The 19,516-nt window shown below is 48.5% G+C and overlaps 1 protein-coding gene across 10 annotated transcripts in view; it reads left to right on the top strand.

Moving 5' to 3' along the window:
* The window catches only part of LOC132829706 (pleckstrin homology-like domain family B member 1), a 377,428-nt gene that overhangs the window by 267,735 nt on the left and 90,177 nt on the right, over window positions 1-19,516 (top strand). For all 10 annotated transcript variants that reach the window (XM_060847069.1, XM_060847065.1, XM_060847068.1 and 7 more), the window contains 3 exons: window positions 8,351-8,683; window positions 11,053-11,193; window positions 14,989-15,126. In XM_060847069.1, the coding sequence (XP_060703052.1) occupies window positions 8,351-8,683; window positions 11,053-11,193; window positions 14,989-15,126 (612 nt within the window). The remainder of the gene's footprint in view (window positions 1-8,350; window positions 8,684-11,052; window positions 11,194-14,988; window positions 15,127-19,516) is intronic.

The raw sequence follows: 19,516 nt of genomic DNA, 5'->3' as shown, positions 1-19,516 counted from the left end.
GCGTTCGCACAGGGAAGCCTAACAGTCAGCCGCGAATTAAACCTCTTAGCTTTGTTTTTTGACCATAATTTAGTCAACTCTTTAATGAAGTGTGTGCAGGTCACTCTGAAGTTTCAAATGCTTCAGTAATTGTTCTTGGTCTCCAGGTTACAGCACGCAATGTCATTCTCCATTGCCTTCCTTCACCAGCACTGGGTGCTTACAGGCATGTGTTTGGAAGGATCTCCAACTGAGGCCATTCAGCCCCTTTGTGCCAGGGGTTAGCCCACCCTCCTGCTTTCTCCCCCTCACCCTGCAGATTTCATCTCACTGATGTCCCCCACAGCATTTATCCAATCACCTTGGACAGCTTACTCTTGAATAAAACAAAGTTTTGCAGATGCTGAAGATCTGAAACATAAACAGTAATTGCCAGAGAAACTCAGCAGGTCTGGGAGAATCTGTGGAGAGAGAAATACGATACCAAGGTTAGAGTTGAATCTATTTTTGCTATCCTTTAGGGAATGAGCTGAAAATGTGTTGCTGGAAAAGTGCAGCAGGTCAGGCAGCATCCAAGGAGCAGGAGAATCGACGTTTCAGGCATAAGCCCTTCTTCAGGAATGAGGAACATCGATTCTCCTGTTCCTTGGATGCTGCCTGACCTGCTGCGCTTTTCCAGCAACACATTTTCAGCTGTGATCTCCAGCATCTGCAGTCCTCACTTTCTCCTTGAAGATTTTAACCTACTGCGCATCCTCTTGCAAGGATGCCTTCCTTGAAGAAGCTCTCCTCCTCCCTCTACAAGGATCTCAGTGAGCCCCTCTCTCACTGCACACCCCAGGTCATCTCCTCTGCACAGAAGCCCTTCAGCCACGTTCTCAAACAGAATTATGACTTTCCTCATTCCTGAAGAAGGGCTCATGCCCGAAACGTCGATTCTCCTGCTCCTTGGATGCTGCCTGACCTGCTGCGCTTTTCCAGCAACACATTTTCAGCTCTGATCTCCAGCATCTGCAGTCCTCACTTTCTCCTATCCTTTAGGGAATGCCAGCCTAATGCCTCGTTGTTATAAAGCATCCTCCTTCTCTTGTCTCTGGATATTTCATGTTCAGTCGGTCTCCTCTGGTTACCAACTCTTTGCCACCAATGGTAGCTTCTTCTGTTCCATCAAATTCATTCATAATTAGGAACCCTATTGTGTGCAGCTGTCTCTGATTGCCTTCTCCCTCCTAAAGGGATTCTCTCTCTCTCCCTCTCTCTCTCTCACTGGGCCGGAGCACTGGTGTTATGTATTCTACACCTCCAGCTGGTTGGGGGGGGCTGGGGTTACCCACCTCCACCCAATGTTTTTTTACCCACCTTCACCAGCAGGAGTCATTTACAAATCCTATTTGTTGATTCTCTCTCCGCTCAGGCAATAAAAAGGAAAACCGATTCTTTTATCGAGATTTTGTCACAATGTGAGGCATTTTAACCCTCCTGCAGTGTAATACCTGACTGAGATTATGGGACAGGTGACCATTCAGTCAGTCACGGTGAATCAGCCAGTCCCATTCCCTCGGGGTGACTGCAGTACTGTCTGTGGGATCAGGCTGTGCACTCCTGTCTTATTTCCGTGAGTACATCACAAAAGTACCTTTTTGGCTGTGGAATGCTTTGGGAACACCCTGAAGGTGTGAAAGGTGCTATATAAATGCAACTTGGCCTCTTATCACCTTCCTGCCTGTTATCCCAGCTGATGTTGACCAGGATGTTGGTTACCCACCCCCCCCACCCCCGACCTTGAGGCGCTGGGTGGGAGAATCTGGGGCTGAGAGGTGGATGTATGCAGCCTGAGGCTGCTGTCTGAGGGCAAGTCCTTCTGCTAATGAATAGCTAACCTGCAGAATGTGTGGAATGTGTCTGAGCTATCCCAGCTCAAAGTGTAACCCTCGGAGCAGCACATACCCCTGCTGTGGTTACACTGACCTGAATAGACGGGTTGAATGACTCAGCGACCGCAAAGCAAGACATAAAGGAGCTGTCTCAACAGACGCCATGAATCAGATTGGAACAACAAACATAGAAGGCAAACTCGAGTTTGTTCAAAAATGCAGATCTAAGTGAGATAGGCAGCAGCAGAGGGTGTGTACAGAGAGTCTGGCTTTTGAATTTCCTGTGCCAGAGACTAGTGCTAACGGCACTGAGCACAGACAGTGCTAACCCATTGCTGAGGGCAGCTGGTCTAACAGGCAGCCCTTGCACTGAGGGGATTCTCAGACTCAGTGTCTGACAGTGGAGGATAGTACGGACAATCCTGAGTGCAGCCTGTGCAGTGGAGAAACACAATCAGAAATTGTTGGAAAATCTCAGCAGGTCTGGCAGCATCTCTGGAGAGAGAAAAACAGAGTGTACATTTCGGGTCTAGTGATCTTTCCTCAGAACAATGGGGAAGGAGACTTGCATTAAACTCTGCCTGCCCTCCTGGGTGGAGAGTCGATAAGTGCAGCACTGGAAAAGCACAGCCGGTCAGGCAGCGTCCAAGGGGCAGGAGAGTCGGGGTTTCGGACATAAGACCTTCATCAGCAATGGGCTTATGCTCAAAACATCGATGCTCCTGCTGTTCGGATGCTGCCTGACTGGCTGTGTTTTTCCAGCACCACACTTATCAACTCTGATCGCCAGCATCTGCAGGCTGCACTTTCTCCTCCCAGGTGGAGAATATGGATTTGCAGAATTACACCCAGTGTCCTGGATAATGTTGGAATCGTAAGAATTTTTACGGCACACTGAAAAGCCCTTTGACCCATCTACTTACTACAATGCCATTTTCCAGCCCCTGACCCATCGCCTTGTGCCCTACCATGTTTCAAGTGCTCATTGAAATAGTTCTTGAGGGCTCCTGCTTCCACAACCCTTTTAGGGAGTATGTTCCGGTTCCTCGCCACCCTACAAGGCCATAGAAACAGGAACAGGAGTAGGCCATTCAGCCTCTCGAACATCTCTGCCATTCAATAGGATCATGGCTGATCCGACATTCCTACATTCACTTTCCTCCCTTTCCCCGTAACCCTAGATTCCCTAATTGATCAAGAATCTATCGATCTCAGCCTGAGACATACAACAGGACTGAACCCCCACCACTCTCTGTCATAAGGGATTCTTTTCGATTACTTACAGTGTGGAAACAGGACCTTCTGCCCAACAAGTCCACACCAACCCTCCGCAGAGCAACCCACCCAGACCCATTCCCCTACATTTACCCCATTCGCCTAACACTACGATGGCCAATTCACCCTAACCTGCACAATTTTTTGGACTGTGGGAGGAAACCGGAGCACCCAAAGGAAACCCACGCAGACACGGGGACAATGTGCAAACTCCACACAGACAGTTGCCTGAGGCAGGAATTGAACCAGGTCTCTGGCACTGTGAGATTCTAAACTCTCTGAGAGAAGAAATTTCACCCCATTTCAGTCTTAAATTGGCATCCCTTTCCCCCTCTGAGATTTTCCTCAAATATCCTCCAAGCATCGTTACCTTAATTGTGGCCCTTGCGATTGACTCCCTCTATGAAGGAGATTATTTCTCTCTGTCTGTAGCCTCTCATAACGTTGTACACCTCAGTCAGGATTCAGACCCCCAGCCTTACCTTCCTGGTTTAGCCCCCAAGCTGCACCTTATCAACAGGTGATTGTTTAGTGTCTTCGGTTAGAGCTCGCTGCACACACATTGGCCCCACATTCTGTACGTTACTGGCTGCAGAATGTTTCAGGGAGATCTCCCCTGCTTTCGTTTTGGGAATTGTACCATCAGAAACAGATCTAGTGTGGATCAGGAACAGACCCTGTGTGGATCGGAAACAGACCCAGTATGGATTGGGAACAGACCCAGTGTGGATTGGGAACAGACCCAGTGTGGATCAGGAACAGACCCAGTGTGGATCAGGAACAGACCCAGTGTGGATCAGGAACAGACCAGTGTGGATCAGGAACAGACCCAGTTTGGACTGTGAACAGACCCAGTGTGGATCGGGAACAGACCAGTGTGGATCAGGAACAGATCAGTGTGGATCGGGAGCAGATCCAGTGTGGATCGTGAACAGACCCATAACGTTGTACACCTCAGTCAGGATTCAGACCCCCAGCCTTACCTTCCCGGTTTAGCCCCCAAGCTGCACCTTATCAACAGGTGATTGTTTAGTGTCTTCGGTTAGAGCTCGCTGCACACACATTGGCCCCACATTCTGTACGTTACTGGCTGCAGAATGTTTCAGGGAGATCTCCCCTGCTTTCGTTTTGGGAATTGTACCATCAGAAACAGATCTAGTGGATCAGGAACAGACCCAATGTGGATCAGGAACAGTCCCAGTGTGGATCAGAAACAGACCCAGTGTGGATTGGGAACAGACCCAGTGTGGATCAGAAACAGACCCAGTGTGGATCGGGAACAGACCCAGTGTGGATCGTGAACAGACCCAGTGTGGATCAGGAACAGACCCTGTGTGGATCGGGAACAGACCCAGTGTGGATCGGGAACTGACCCAGTGTGGATCAGGAACAGACCCAGTGTGGATCGTGAACAGACCCAGTGTGGATCAGGAACAGACCCAGTGTGGATCAGGAACAGACCCAGTGTGGATCGTGAACAGACCCAGTGTGGATCGGAGAGCTCAAGTGGGACTTCACTCTACAGGCACCTGGGTCAGAGTTGAGAGTGGGGAACCATGGGCCATGACAGAGAACATAGATCCTGGAAGCTTATAGCACAGGAACAGGCCCTTCGGCCCACCATGTCTGTGCTGACCGTGACGCCATTCGAAACTTCTTCCAAGTCACCTGGCTACAATGGTCCAGACCAAAAGTGATTATAGAGGAACATTAAAACAGTACATTACAGTCAAAAATGTTATTACGCACCTTTAGAGTAGGTGGGACCTGAGTGTCCTGGTTCACAGGTGAGGACACTGCCACTGCGCAGGAGAGCCCTGAGTTTGAAAGTGGTAAGTTGTCAGGGGAGGTACCTGTCTGATAGGTTCCGTTCTGATTGGTGTGTGTTTCATGACCTTAGAGAGTAGGGGCAGGCCCTGGGAAGCAGCTGGTGTGTTTTTGACAGGAGCTGAGTCGGAAGGATGAAGGCAGGGCTCCACAGGCAGGTACGTGTGAGCCACTCCGTTCCAGATTTTCAAATCAACGTCTCAAATGGCCGTGCAAACTCAGAGAGCACCTGAGACTGGCGCAGCGGATGGATCAGTTTGTAAGTCCCCCCTGTACACTGTTCGCTCTCAAAGTAACAGCAGCGTTTTGTCAGTTAACCTTTTCATTGCTGAGTACTAACGGCCTGAGCTTGCATTCAGGCTAATTACTTCTCACATGAAGGTTACTGATTAATGGGCTGTGTCTGGGTCCAGTCAGCAGTTACCCTGTAGGGGTGTGTCATGACAGGAGGTTGCTAAATCCCAGGTGTAGGCCGGAGCCCTGTTGCTCAGAACATCAGCAAGAGCAGGAAGAGAGAGCTGGGAGTAGAGAGGAAAATATGAGTAACATCAGGCTTTCTGAAGACGGCCTCGGGTTATTAAAGCTGGCAACTTTTAAGGATAAGGGAGGAATGAGGGAGATAAGGAATTCCGCAGTTTCAAAGTCATGGACATTAATAAGTTAGAGAGAAGGGGTGGCGCTTTGAGGTTTGACTTTGAAAACAGTGAGTTTGCATGGATAAGTGTGTGTGTGTGTGTGTCAGGGGGAAAAGTGAGAGAATGAAGGATTAAGTCAAGGTTGGCTTTCTCCATTTGTTTAACCCTGGAACTGGGGACAAAGGGCAAGAGACTGACAGTGTCACTAGATGAGGCTTGTTTCAATGAACAGGGAAGCCATTGCCCGTCTCTATGTTCTTCACATTATCTATAATTCACTGCTCAGCTCTCATTGCTCAGAGATCTACACTCCATTCTCCGTGTTGAGGGATTGTCTAGGAATATGCTGGGATTTGCTGATAAACGCTCGAATTGTGTGAAAGTAGTGATTTTTTAAACTAGTTGAGTGTAGCCAATCAGGAAGAGAGCTCACCATCCCTTGCTTCAGGGCGTTGAGGGATGAACAGTAGATGCTGTCCTGGCGAGGAAAGAGTTTGTTTAAACATTCACGCGTAGAGATCTGCTGTTGCTTGTCCTGCTGTGAATGATCAAGTTGCATTCAGTGCAAGGCACAAAAACCAGGCCATTCGGCCCAGCTGGTGTTTGCTACATTGAGATTACAGAGCAGCCTCATCCCACATGCCCTTTGCTTTGTTTCTCCGTTGTGTGTGTTTATCAGACTTCTCCTTCAATGTATCTCTACCATTCACCTTCGCGACTACTAACAATGTAACTCTGACTGCCTCCAGACTGGTCTCCACTTCCCACTGTCTATAAACAGGAGCTCCACCAAAACCCATCATACCTCTGCCCCATTTCTATTCTCATCCTTGTGTTCAGATCCCTCCATGACCCTGTTTGCTCCAGACCCCATCCCAGACTTTTGGCACTTCTCTAATGCAGGTCAGTTTCTGTATTTTCTTTGCTACACCTTACCTTTAGTGACCATGACCAATAACCTCACTCAACCTACCCACCACTCTCCTCTTCTCTTAAACCCTCCATGAAACCGACCTCCTGAACCTGCTGTCAGAGTTCTTTATGAGACTTGATGTAAAATTTCATTTGAGACAGGTCTTGTGAAATACCTTAGTGAAGGCTCCATTTAAATGCAAATTATTGTTGTTGTTCAGTGGCTGGTTGATTCCGAAAGGCACAGTGGTTAGCACTGCTGCCTCACAGCGCCAGAGACCCAGGTTCAATTCCCGCCTCAGGCGACTGACTGTGTGGAGTTTGCACATTCTCCCCGTGTCTGTGTGGGTTTCCTCTGGTGCTCCAGTTTCCTCCCACAGTCCAAAGATGTGCGGGTCAGGTGAATTGGCTATGCTAAATTGCCCGTAGTGTTAAGTAAAGGGGTAAATGTAGGGGAATGGGTGGGTTGCGCTTCGGAGGGTCGGTGTGGACTTGTTGGGCCGAAGGGCCTGTTTCCACACTGTAATTAATCTAATAACAGGGGAAGGAGAATGAGGAGTTCAGAAATAAATCAATACTACGTATGTATCTCTGTTTGTTCAGTGTTCAGTAAACACTTGTGACCCAGAAAGTGTGAAATGAACGTAACCAAGACTGTTTGCCTAATGAAAGATTTTCTTTGGACACAGTTTGTTCTCAAAAACATCGAGTTGTGTTTAGAGGTTCTGAGTCAGCAGCACATTACTGTGCAGGTCTAACAGTGCAGGCTGTTTGCTGACTACAGGCCTCATAATCTGGAGGAGGTGCTGCCAAAACAGAGGGACTTGTGTTCACACAACGGGTTCCGGCAAGTTCCGGCTGAAAGACAGTGAAGGAGATTTTGATGTAATATTCAAAAGGGAATTGGGTAAATATATAGAAGAGAAGAGTGTCAGGTCTCTCAGGAAAGAAGTGGGACTAATTAGATTGGTCCTTCAAAGGACCAGCACAGGGAGGAGGGGTCAAATGGTCTCACAAACTGCAGCAATTCTGTTTTCCTGTTACTGGCTTTTAACTGAGGGTGGGATGTTGATCAGGACATCATTTACGGTGGTGATAAAGGGGGAATTTCCTTTCCGAGGGTGTTTGGAATTCCTTTTCCCAGACAGCTGGGGAGATTGGGACTTTGAGAATATATTCAACACTGAGGTAGATTTTGATCACAAAGGGAGTTGTGGATTTTGAGGGACAGGTGGGAAAATTGAAATCAGCCCCAATCAGTTCAGTCCTGTGTGAGGTCACTGACTAGCAGAGTAGGTACAATGGACCTGCTTGTATGATCTTATTTAACCCCTAATGCACCCTCTGTCCATAGTATTAAAAGCCTCCATGTCACGTAGCTGCCATTCCAGAGAGGTGCATGCTTGTATTGTCAATTTTTTCATTTAATTTGTTCTTAAGGGGTGGCTCAGTGGTTAGCTCTGCTCCCTCACAGCACCAGGGTCCCAGGTTCAATTCCAGCCTCGGGTGACTGTCTGTGTGGAGATTGCGCATTCTCCCCATGTCTGTATGGGTTTCCTCTGGGTGCTCCGGTTTCCTCCCACAGTCCAAAGATGTGCAGGTTGGGTGAATTGGCCAAGGGAAATTACCCATAATGTTCAGGAATGCACAGGCTTGATGGGTTGGCCATGGGAAATGCAGGGATAGGGTAGGGGTCTGGGTCGGGCATGATGCTCTTTGGAGGGTCGGTGCAGACTGGATGGGCCAAATGGCCTCTTTCTGCACTGCAGAGATTCTATTTTCTGTGTGTGTGAGGGGGTGACATATCCCAGGTCTCAGCTCTTTATCTCTTTATCTCTTATCCTGCAGGAGCGACAGCGTCTTGAAACCATCCTGAACCTGTGTGCGGAGTACACCAAGACTGACGTGTCCAGTAGCCCCGACATGGGCAGGGTGACCCCGCACAGTGAGCAGCTCCACATCGACGAGCAGGGATTCTACCCCAGAGTGGCGGACTCTGCTCCCACCAGCACCACCAACGTTAGCAGCAGGGGCACCTCGATGGAGCGCAGTGGGACGGGCAAAGGGCTCAGGGAGCAGGTGGCCGAACCCAACCCTCCGAAACCACGAGAGGCTCTGGAGAGGTCGGAGGAGGAGAACCTGAAGGAGGAGTGCAGCAGCACCGAGAGCACGCACCACGAGGTAGGAAGGAGACAGAAAAACCAAACCTCTTTCTGCGAACACTTCCAGCTTTCCTGAGGGAGAGTGAGGCAGCTGTTGCTTTATAAAGTGGACGGGAACAAATCAGTTTTGGAGCTCAGTGAGGTGCCCTACCACACCGGGTTAAAACAGAAATTGCTGGAAAAGCTCAGCAGGTCTGGCTGCATCTGTGGAGAAAAGCCAGCATTAATGTTTCAGGTCCAGTAACCCTTACTCAGAACTCTGTTTTTGTTTCTGGTTTCCAGCATCTGCGGTTCTTTTAGTTTTTACTGGGGTAAAATCAGACATTGTTAGAAATATTGGGTGGATCAGGCAACCCCTGTGGAAGGAGAGAGAGAGAAAAACAAAGTTAATGTGTCAGATCAATAGCCTTCCACCTGATAAATTAAAGCAAAAACACTACAGATGCTGGTAATCTGAAACAAACACTGACTGTCCTGGAGAAACTCAGCAGGTTTAGCAGCCCCTGTGGAGAGAGAGAAACAGAGATCATGCTTCAAGACTTTTAACACTTCTTCAGTTCTGACATTATCTCTGTTTCTCTCCACAAACACTGCCAGACCTGCTGAGTTTCTCCAGCACTTGCCTCATCTGTTAAAGCGTTCGCCTGAGCGGTGCAAAAGGCACCGAGAGAGGTTTCCAGGTGAAGGGGGAAGGGAGGGGCATGTATACGTTAGGATGGCAGGTTAAAGGAGGTGACAATGCTGACAGAGCAATGAGCACAAGACAAGAAATCAAAGCAGTGCCAAGGAGAACTGAACAGAACAAAATAAGAAACATCAGCAGCATTGGCTGCTCTTCTTAAATACAATGGGAGCAGAAATTGTATGAGTTAGGAAGATTATAAAGAGTCATAGAGTCATACAGCACGGAATCAGACCTGACAGTCCAATTAGAGTGGTGCTGGAAAAGCACAGCAGGTCAGGCAGCATCCGGGGAGGAGGAAAATCGACCTTTCGGGCAAAAGCCCTTCATCAGAACTGAAGCTGGATGAAAGGCTTTTGCCCGAAACATCGATTTTCCTGCTCCACGGATGCTGCCTGACCTGCTGTGCTTTTCCAGCACCATTCTAATCTAGACTCTGATCTCCAGCATCAGCAGTCCTCACTTTTGCCTACAGTCCAATTAGTCCACGCCAACCATAATTGCAAGTAAACTACTCCCACCGGCCTGTTCCTGGTCCATATCCCACCAAACCTTTCCTATTCATATATTATAGAATCCCTACAGTGTGGAAACAGGCCCTTCGGCCCAACAAGTCCATGCTGATCCTCCGAAGAATATCCCACCCATACCCATTCCCCTACTCTATTATCCTCCATTTACCCTTGACTAATGTGCCTAACCTACACATCGCTGAACACTTTGGGTAACTTACCATGGCCAATCCACCTGACCCACACATCTCTGGGAGGAAACCAGAGCACCCGGAGGAAACCCACGCAGACACGGGCAGAATGTGCAAACTCCACACAGACAGTCGCCCGAGGATGGAATCGAACCTAGGTTCCTGGTGCTGTGAGGCAGAAGTGCTACCCACTGAGCCACCATTTATCCAAATTAAACTCCATCTGCCAGTCCTCGACCCATTGACCCAATCAATCAAGACCTCTTTATAATCTTAGATAACATTCACTGTCTGTAGTGAGAGGTCCAGAGCACCAGGCTTTCATTAACCTTCGTTGCAGTGTTGTAGGAGACAGTGCAATCAGGACTGCCAGTAAATGCTGTCATCCAGCAGAGCCCGGGTACTGTCAGTGAATAATAAAATAAAATGGCCAGAGGGAGATTGGGCTGGAGAGTTAAAAGAGCTGAAAATGCAGCAGTGCTAACCGAAGGGCTCGAATTTAAGAAGAAAGCCTTTTCTTACACAGGGAGTCATTTTGATCTGCAATGCACTACTTGAAAGGGGTAGATTCAACAGGATTGTTCAGGAGGGAATTATAAAGGAGGCGTTGTAGGAATTGTTTTCAGGGTTATGAGGAGTGAGCAGGTGAGTGGCTTTAACCTGACAGAATATTCCCGTGAGCTAGAACAGCTGTGATGGGTTGAAGGGGAGAAAGTGAGGTCTGCAGATGCTGGAGATCAGAGCTGAAAATGTGCTGCTGGAAAAGCGCAGCAGGTCAGGCAGCATCCAAGGAGCAGGAGAGTCGACGTTTCGGGCATGATCCCTTCTTCAGGAATCAATCCTGAAGAAGGGATCATGCCCGAAATGTCGACTCTCCTGCTCCTTGGATGCTGCATGGGTTGAAGGGCCCCTGTTCCGTGCTGTGAGAATCTATCCGAGCTGCTGTCCTGGTTTTGTTTTCCTTTCCATCCTCTCAGTCTTGGTTATGTCTCAATGTAAACAGCATGAAGATTCTGCAGGCAGCCACTCAGTCCAGCAGGCTGTCTACCTGGAGGAGCAGAGACTCCGAATCCTCGCGTCTGTGGATGAACTCAAGCAGAGGATTAAAGAACTTGATCAACAACTTGAGGAATCCAATCACGAGGTGCGGGGATTAGTTCCATTTTACTCAGCTCTGTGTCTTCCATTGTATTTTGCAGTTCACCTTCAGGCAGACGGTAAAATTTCCCCCTGACCCAGGTCTCTATGAATTTTTTTTAATATTAAATTTCTAGGGGTTCCACCTCTGTCAAGGTTCCTGGAGGCTCCATCACATGACATCTCATCTTGAGACATCTCTTCCCCCTCCCCCAGTCGTTTGTCCATCTTCCCCCTGCCCCAGTCATTGGTCCATCTTCCCCCTCCCCCCGTCATTGGTCCATCCTCCAGCGGCCAATTGTAGACGAAACAGAATCCTTGGGTGACCATTGATCGAGGGACATGGGGGTGGAATGGTGGCTGGGAGAGTTGACAGGTGTCTCACGTTGTGCTTTCTGGAGAAGCTACGTCAGTCACCAGCTGATTGAGGGCCATTTTGGCAGGAATGAAACCCCCCCAGAGCTGGCACTGGGGGCTGTGTCAGCTGGTGGCACTGCCCCTCACGGAGGGGCTCAGGATTGTTGAGCGACCCAACACTACAGCTGGGGAATTGCAGGCTGGAGGGGCCTGGGTTGGACAAGTTGGCAGTAAGGATCCCTACAGTGTGGAAACAGGCCATTCAGCCCATTGTTCAATCCTCCAAAGAGCGCCACCCCCGGATCCATCCGTGTAATCGCTGTGTTTCCCATGGCTAATCCCACCTAGCCTGCACACCCTTGAACACCACGGGACAATTCCCCACGGCCAGTCCCCATGACCTACACATCTTTGGACTGTGGGAGGAAACCCGAGCACCTTATGGGAACCCGTGCAGTCACGGGGAGAATGCGCAAACACCACACAGACAGTCACCCGACGATGGAATTGAACCCGGATCCCTGGAACTGTGAGGCAGCAGTGCTAACCACTCCATGCCACCCCATAAGGGCAGGAGTGGGGATGGTTCACCTCCCAGGGCCTCGCCTCTCAGTTGGGCACTGCCTTTGAACAAGTGACTCTCCTCTTCCAACTACACCATGGGGCTCTCACCACAATCTACCTCCAGTTGGTTTCCCTCCCAGAATGCCAATCCCTGGGTTAATTACTTTTTGTTCATCCAACACACATGGGCTCCATTGACAAGGCCAACATTTATTGCCCATCCCTAAATACCCTTTGAACAGAGTGGCTAGCTAGGGCCACTTAAGAGGGCAGTTAAGAGTCAACCACATTGCTGTGGGTCACTGTAGGTGAGAATGACACAGATTCCCTTCCCAAAAGTAGCCATTAGTGAACTGGATGGGTTTCTGAACAGCAATGATTACCATCGGGCTGGCTGTTTAATGCTGGATTTTCGTTCATTCAACTTTCACCATCTGCTGTGTTGGGATTCAGACCCACGTGCCCAGACCATTAACCTGGGTCTCAGGGTTCCTTGCCCAGTGACAAAACCACAATGCCAACACCTGCCTCACTTAATATTCACGGTGACAGGATGAGGGTCTTCGCTGAGCATTAACTTGCCACTGAAGGATCTCAAATGGTGTCTGAGCCAGGGTGTCACCCATAGATCAGAGATGGCACGGTGCTGGGGTGCCCACCTGACCAACCTATCATAATAACAGACATCTTCAGGTGGCACCAGCCTCTGCTCAGATCTCGTATGTGCATCTGGGCCAACAGGAATCTTACCAAGCCATATTCCAGCACTGGTCTAGGGATTACTTATACTAACTGGGGACAGATGACCACGTGCAAGTCTGGTCAAAAGAGGCCCGTTCTTCAGGAACAAGAAAGGTTCATTGTTAAATAAAGGAAGTAACAGTAGAGATAACTACGTTAACCTAATCGAAGAAATGGTTATCTCCTAAGAGATATCAAGCTAACTTCAACAACATGGATGTTAACAGTAGAGATAGACGAACAAAGGAGAACGACTGCAATATCAATTAGAGCTGATTAGCTCCACTCAGAGATAGACAACTTACACCTCAATGGGTGGGACTTCAGATTGACCCATTCAGGCCAACTGCCTTATACTAGCCCTGTCACCAGTGCTGCTGTGGAGGAAGGAGGAGCACTGCTCCAGTAATATCTGGGACCATCTGGGGATGTTTCCCACGTTTCTTCCCTTTTAAAATTACCAACTGCAGCAACCCAACTTGAGCATGATCAGATCAGGCATGATCTCCTTCAATGGTGAAGCAACCTTGACGGGCTGAATGGCCTCTTGCTGCTCATACATTTTATAGTGTGGGAACTGAACCCAGTGTTTCTGTAGACATCGCTCTCCTGTACCTGGTATTCCGAGGGAATCTTGCAGACCTGCACTGATTCGGTCTGTGTCTCTAGGAGAAATTGGGGACTGCAGATGCTGGAGATCAGAGTTGAGAATGTGGTGCTGGAAAAGCGCAGCAGATCAGGCAGCATCCGAGGAGCAGGAGAGTCGACGGTTCGGGCATAAGCCCTTCATCAGGAATGAGGCTTGTGGGTCCAGGGGGCTGAGAGATAAATGGAAGGAGGGCTGGGGCTGGGGGGGAAGGGAGCTGAGAATGCAATCAGTGGATGAAGGTGAGGGAGAAGGTGATAGGTCAGAGAGGAGGGTGGAGCGGAACAGTGGGAAAACGATGGATAGGGTCAAAAGGGCGGTGCCGAGTTGGAGGCTTGGGCCTGGAATAAGGTGGGGGGAGGGGAAATGAGGAAACAGGTGAAATCCATGTTGATCCCATATGGTTGCAGGGTCCCAAGGCAGAAAATGAGGTGTTCTTCCTCCAGGGGTCGGGTGGTAAGGGTTTGGCGATGGAGGAGGCCCAGGACCTGCATGTCCTTGGTGAAGTGGGTGGGAGAGTTGAAGTGTCCAGCCACAGGGCAGTGGGGTTGGTGGGTGTGGGTGTCCCAGAGATGTTCTCTGAAATGATCCGCAAGTTGCTGTCCAGTCTCCCCGATGTAGAGGAGACCACACCGGGTGTAACAGATACAGTAGATGACATTGGTGGAGGTACAGGTACATTTCTGTCAGATGTGGAAGGATCCCTTGGGGCCTTGAACGGAGGTGAGGGGGAGGTGTGGGTGCAGGTTTTGCACTCCCTGCAGTGGCAGGGGAAGGTGCTGGGAGTGGGGTGTGGGCTGGTGGGGGGCGTGGATCTGACAAAGGAGTTGCAGAGGGAAAGATCTCTCTGAAACGCTGACAAGGGTTTGAAGGGCTTATGCCCGAAACGTCGATTCTCCTGCTCCTTGGATGCTGCCTGACCTGCTGTGCTTTTCCAGCGGTCTGTGTCTCCTCACCCTCCCAGACCGTACATTTTTAGATTAGTTTGGCCATAGGGAAAAGGCAATATATAAATGTAAGTCCTTGTTAGTGAACCACCTTTTACAGCCTGGCATCAATAAGGAAATGAAAGTGTTTGAATGAAATGAAAAGAAGTTACAATTTTGGGAAATGCTGCACTGCTTTTTCAGCCAGATTTTCCCTGCAGCAGTGACCTGCACTTTAACCTTTGACTGATGGAGACTCCAGGAACATTCTGGAAGGGTGGCAATCCAACATTCTCAGGCTTAGAGCTTCCCTTTGAATCGACACAAATGTCGGAACAAACTTTGTCACGATCTATCTTACAGCATTGCCCCTCTCCCTGTGGGATCTTGCTGTGCATAATTTAGGCTGCTGTGTTTCCTGCTCTATAACAGCTTTAACCCTTGGGCGGGGGGGGGATGTGGGGGTGTGGAGGAAGGAGGAATGTCCGTTGCTGGATGTAAATCACTCAGGAAGCCCCGAGGATGTGCCAGGCGCTATGTAACTGTGGTTGTGTGCCGTTCACCGCAGGCGGAGATGGAGCGAGCTCTGCTTCAGGGAGAGCGGGAATCGGAAGTTGCTCAAATCCGTCAGGAGCAGGAGATCATTGCGCAGCTGGAGGAGAAACTCTCGGAGTTGGAGAGCAACATCCAGAGAGAGAAAGAGAAGGTAAAGCCCATTCTCACCCAGGTCTCTCCCTGTGTCTCTTCTCTCTCCCCTCTCTCTCACTCTCTCTCTAATCTTTTCTCATTATTTCTTCAAGATGCAGAGATGTGGAGCTTATCTGATGTCAGCTCCCTCACCGTTAGGGGAGACAGTTCAGTTTGCTTTTCGAGGGAAACTTGGATGTTATATTGTTAGTTGTCCCAAACAGCGAGCAAGGGTCCACCTTCCACAAGTTGTTTCTTTGCATTTCACAGTTCGATACAAACTCCAACCTCCTCTCCCTTCTTCCCAAACCACTCCCCTTACTGCAGAAAAACAGCCCTTTTCTCTATCAACCTGTTCAGAAATCTTATTACACTTCTCTGGTGCAAGTGGAAGTTGTACTCAGGCCTCTTCCCTCAGAGATAGGCACACTACCACTGTGCACAAAGCCAGCTCTTTCATATTTTTTATTTAACCTATTTTCCCATCAACCTGTTCAGAGATGTTATTGCGCACCAATGGAGCAGGTGGGACTTGAACCTGGGCCTCGCGGTCCAGAGGTAAGGACACTACCACTGCGCGACAAGAGGACCCCAAAACCCGTCCCATTAAAAAAACATCTCTCCAATGCACAGCAGCTGCTCTCAATTATACCTGGAGTGGGTCCTGGCTCATTTTTAAAAGGATTCTCATTTACACCAGTAATTGGACCAACAAACATCAGAGTAACCAAGTTGCTATCACATCTTGATAAAAACCGGAAGAACTACAGATGCTGTAAATCAGAAGCAAAAGCAGAAACGTTGCTGGAAAAGCTCATCAGGTCTGGCAGCATTGGTGGAGAGAAATCAGAGTTAATGCTTCTGCTCTGGTCACTGGACCCGAAAGGTTAACTCTGATTTCTCTTCACAGATGCTGCCAGACCTGCTGAGCTTTTCCAGCAACGTTTCTGTTCTTGTTGCTGTTGAATCTGCTCGCTTTGATGATGTGACAGCAGGGTGGTCCTTTCCTCCGCTCTCTGACTTCAGTGAGGAGGGTAATGTCCCAGCCCATGGCCACCATGCAGGCCAGCAGCAGTGTGGTGTTTTAGCAGCTCCTGGCCCTAAGACTGTCACGATGAGGAGCTGTGACAAAATGACAGGGACAAATTTTGTAACTGCACATCAGACATTAACAGCAACCCTTTGACATTGATTCATTTTGTCTCATTCAGATCTGAGCTTGAGAGTGATCCCTCTCAAGGGCTCAAAATAAACATTATCTCATGTTAATGCCAGGACTTGTGAGTGTCTATGCTTCTGTTTGTGTAAACCGCAGTGAGAGTGGTATACACACCGGTGACAGGTACATTTGACCTGATGTCGAATAAACATCTGACTGCTGATCATTGTATTCCTCAACTTAGGAGAGGTGAGGTATTGTCTGTCATCACCAGTTCACCAGTTTCCTCATTTCCCCTCCCCCCACCTTACCTCAGTTCCAACCTGCCAGCTCAGCACCGTCCCCATGACCTGTCCTACCTGCCAATCTTCCTCCCCTCTGACCTATCACCTTCGTCCCCACCCCCATTCACCCATTGTACGCTTTGCTACCTTCTCCCCAGCCCCACCCCAATCCCATTTATCTCTCCACCCTGGAGGCTCCCTGCCTCATTCCTGATGAAGGGCTTTTGCCCAAAACATCGATTTTCCTGCTCCTCAGATGCTGCCTGACCTGCTGTGCTTTTCCAGTACCACTGTAATCTAGACTCTGATCTCCAGCATGTGCAGTCCTCACTTTCACCCTCTGTAATCATTGTCCAGTGACTGCTGTATTGGACTGGGGAGGAACAGAATCCAACCCTAATTTAAGGACCCACAGTCAAATATCTGTCCACATTCACACTTTCAGCTCACAGAGGGTTAAGGAAAATTCATGTGAATCATTTCGGGAGAAGTGGAGTACAATACAAATAAACCCCATCAGGTAATAGGAAACAATCGCTTAGTTAAGAAGTTAAAGACACTTGGAATATGGTGAACATCTCTGGTCTCCAGAGATTGCAGTTATCAGGAAGGGTTTGGAGAAGGTCTTTTGTCTAGAAAGACAAAGGTTGAGTGGGTGATCTGATGGGGTCTTTCAAATTTTGGAAAGGTCTAATGTACTCGTTGTGGAGGTGTTCCCAGTCATAGGCAAGATCACAGCCAGGGGTCAGGAAAAGTTTAGAGTGGTGCTGGAAAAGCACAGCCAGTCAGGCAGCATCCGAGGAGCAGGAAAACCGACGTTTCGGGCCAAAGTCCTTCATCAGGACTAAGGGCCTTTGCCTGAAACGTCGATTTTCCTGCTCCTTGGATGCTGCTTGACCATCTGTGCTTTTCCAGCACCACTCTAATCTAGACTCTGATTTCCAGCATCTGCAGTCCCCACTTTTGCCTAGGGGTCAGAAAAAAGGTCAGGCGGTCCTTAATAAATCCAGTCAGGAATTCAGGAGAGAGGTCTTTCTCCAGAGGGTGGGTATAATGTGGAAACGGCTTCCATAGATAACTGACTGAGGTGAATAGTTAAGGAATGTATTTACAGGGTAGCTGGATAAGTACATGCAGGAAGGAAGGATGGGAGGATATGTTAATAGGGTTAGCTGAAGTAGTTGTGTGGAGACTGAACTGGAGCATAAATACCAGCATGGACCATTTGGACTGAATGGCCTGTCTCTGTGTAGTGAACATAGAACATAGAACAATACAGCACAGAACAGGCTCTTCGGCCCATGATGTTGTGCCGAACATCTATCCTAGATTAAGTACCCATCCATGTACCTATCCAATTGCCGCTTAAAGGTCGCCAATGATTCTGACTCTACCACTCCCACGGGCAGCACATTCCATGCCCCCACCACTCTCTGGGTAAAGAACCCACCCCTGACATCTCCCCTATACCTTCCACCCTTCACCTTAAATTTATGTCCCCTTGTAACACTCTGTTGTACCCGGGGAAAAAGTTTCTGACTGTCTACTCTATCTGTTCCTCTGATCATCTTATAAACCTCTATCAAGTCACCCCTCATCCTTCACCGTTCCAACGAGAAGAGGCCGAGAACTCTCAACCTATCCTCGTACGACCTATTCTCCATTCCAGGCAACATCCTGGTAAATCTTCTCTGCACCCTCTCCAAAGCTTCCACATCTTTCCTAAAGTGAGGTGACCAGAACTGCACACAGTACTCCAATGTGGCCTAACCAAAGTCCTGTACAGCTGCAACATCACTTCACGACTCTTGAATTCAATCCCTCTGCTAATGAACGCTAATACACCATAGGCCTTCTTACAAGCTCTAGTGTATTCGTCATACCTCAACAGTCTCTCACAGCACAAGCTACGACACATTGCTGTTCAGATATCGCTGTGCTGTTTAAACATGTTCAGAGGCAGTGACAAAAGGCTATTTTGTCAGCAGCTTTGAATCATAATATCCACTCAGCAGAGGTGTTCAAACAGAAAGAAAAACATTGATTTTGGCAAGTGATATTGGAACTATTCTGTGATTCCATTCCATTAAATCAGGGATTAAACAAAAACCAGCAAATGCTAGAAACACTCAGCAGGTCAGGCAGCAGATGGAGAGGGAGAAACACGGTTAAACTTTCACACAGAATACTCAGAGATTAAGAGATTTAATTTTAAGCGAGTTCAGGAGCAGTGAAAGGGGCAGATTTGGGTGGAGAAACTAAAGGGGAAGGTCGAGATGGGATGAAGGGAACGAGAGGTTAAATGACAAAAACGAATGCAAATTTGAAAGACTGTGGATAGAACAAGGAGGGAAAGGAAAGATGGGCCCAGAATACGTGTAAAAGGTCACACTGAACATCTACCGGCATCTGCTCCCTGGCAAACAGGGGAAGGATAGCAATGACCTACAGATATTGAAACTGGAAGGGTCGAAAATGCCTCCTTAAAAACTGAGGCTTGGTTCCCGAAGTTTGCGTTCAGCTTCATTGGAATAATGCAGGAAGATAAGTACAAAGAGTAGGAGACTGATTAAACAAACAGTAAGGATTGAGTTGAAAACCTCATTGTCAGCTCCAGAGAGTCTTTGTGTTAAATTCCTAGCTGGCTCTATTTAATTTATATTCATTCACAGTACAAGGGATTAAACAAATGCTGGGCTAGCATTTATTGTCCATTCCTGATTGTTCTTGAGAAGGTGATAGAGAGGTTGCGAAGACATTGCAGACAGTGTTTACAAGTCAGAGAAAGTAGGTACTGCAGATGCTGGAGATCAGAGTCAAGATTAGAATGTTGCTGGAAAAGCACAGCAGGTCAGGCAGCATCCGAGGAGCAGGAGAGTCGATGTTTCAGGCAGGAGCCCTTCATCAGGAATTTTACAAATTGGCTATGTTGCAGTGGTGCAGGATGGTAGATTTTTTTCTTGGAA

This window comes from Hemiscyllium ocellatum, chromosome 29 (genome assembly GCF_020745735.1).
Source record: "Hemiscyllium ocellatum isolate sHemOce1 chromosome 29, sHemOce1.pat.X.cur, whole genome shotgun sequence".
NCBI lineage: Eukaryota > Metazoa > Chordata > Chondrichthyes > Orectolobiformes > Hemiscylliidae > Hemiscyllium > Hemiscyllium ocellatum.
Note: the sequence above shows the minus strand (reverse complement) of the source record. Positions and strands in the feature narration are given on the sequence as shown.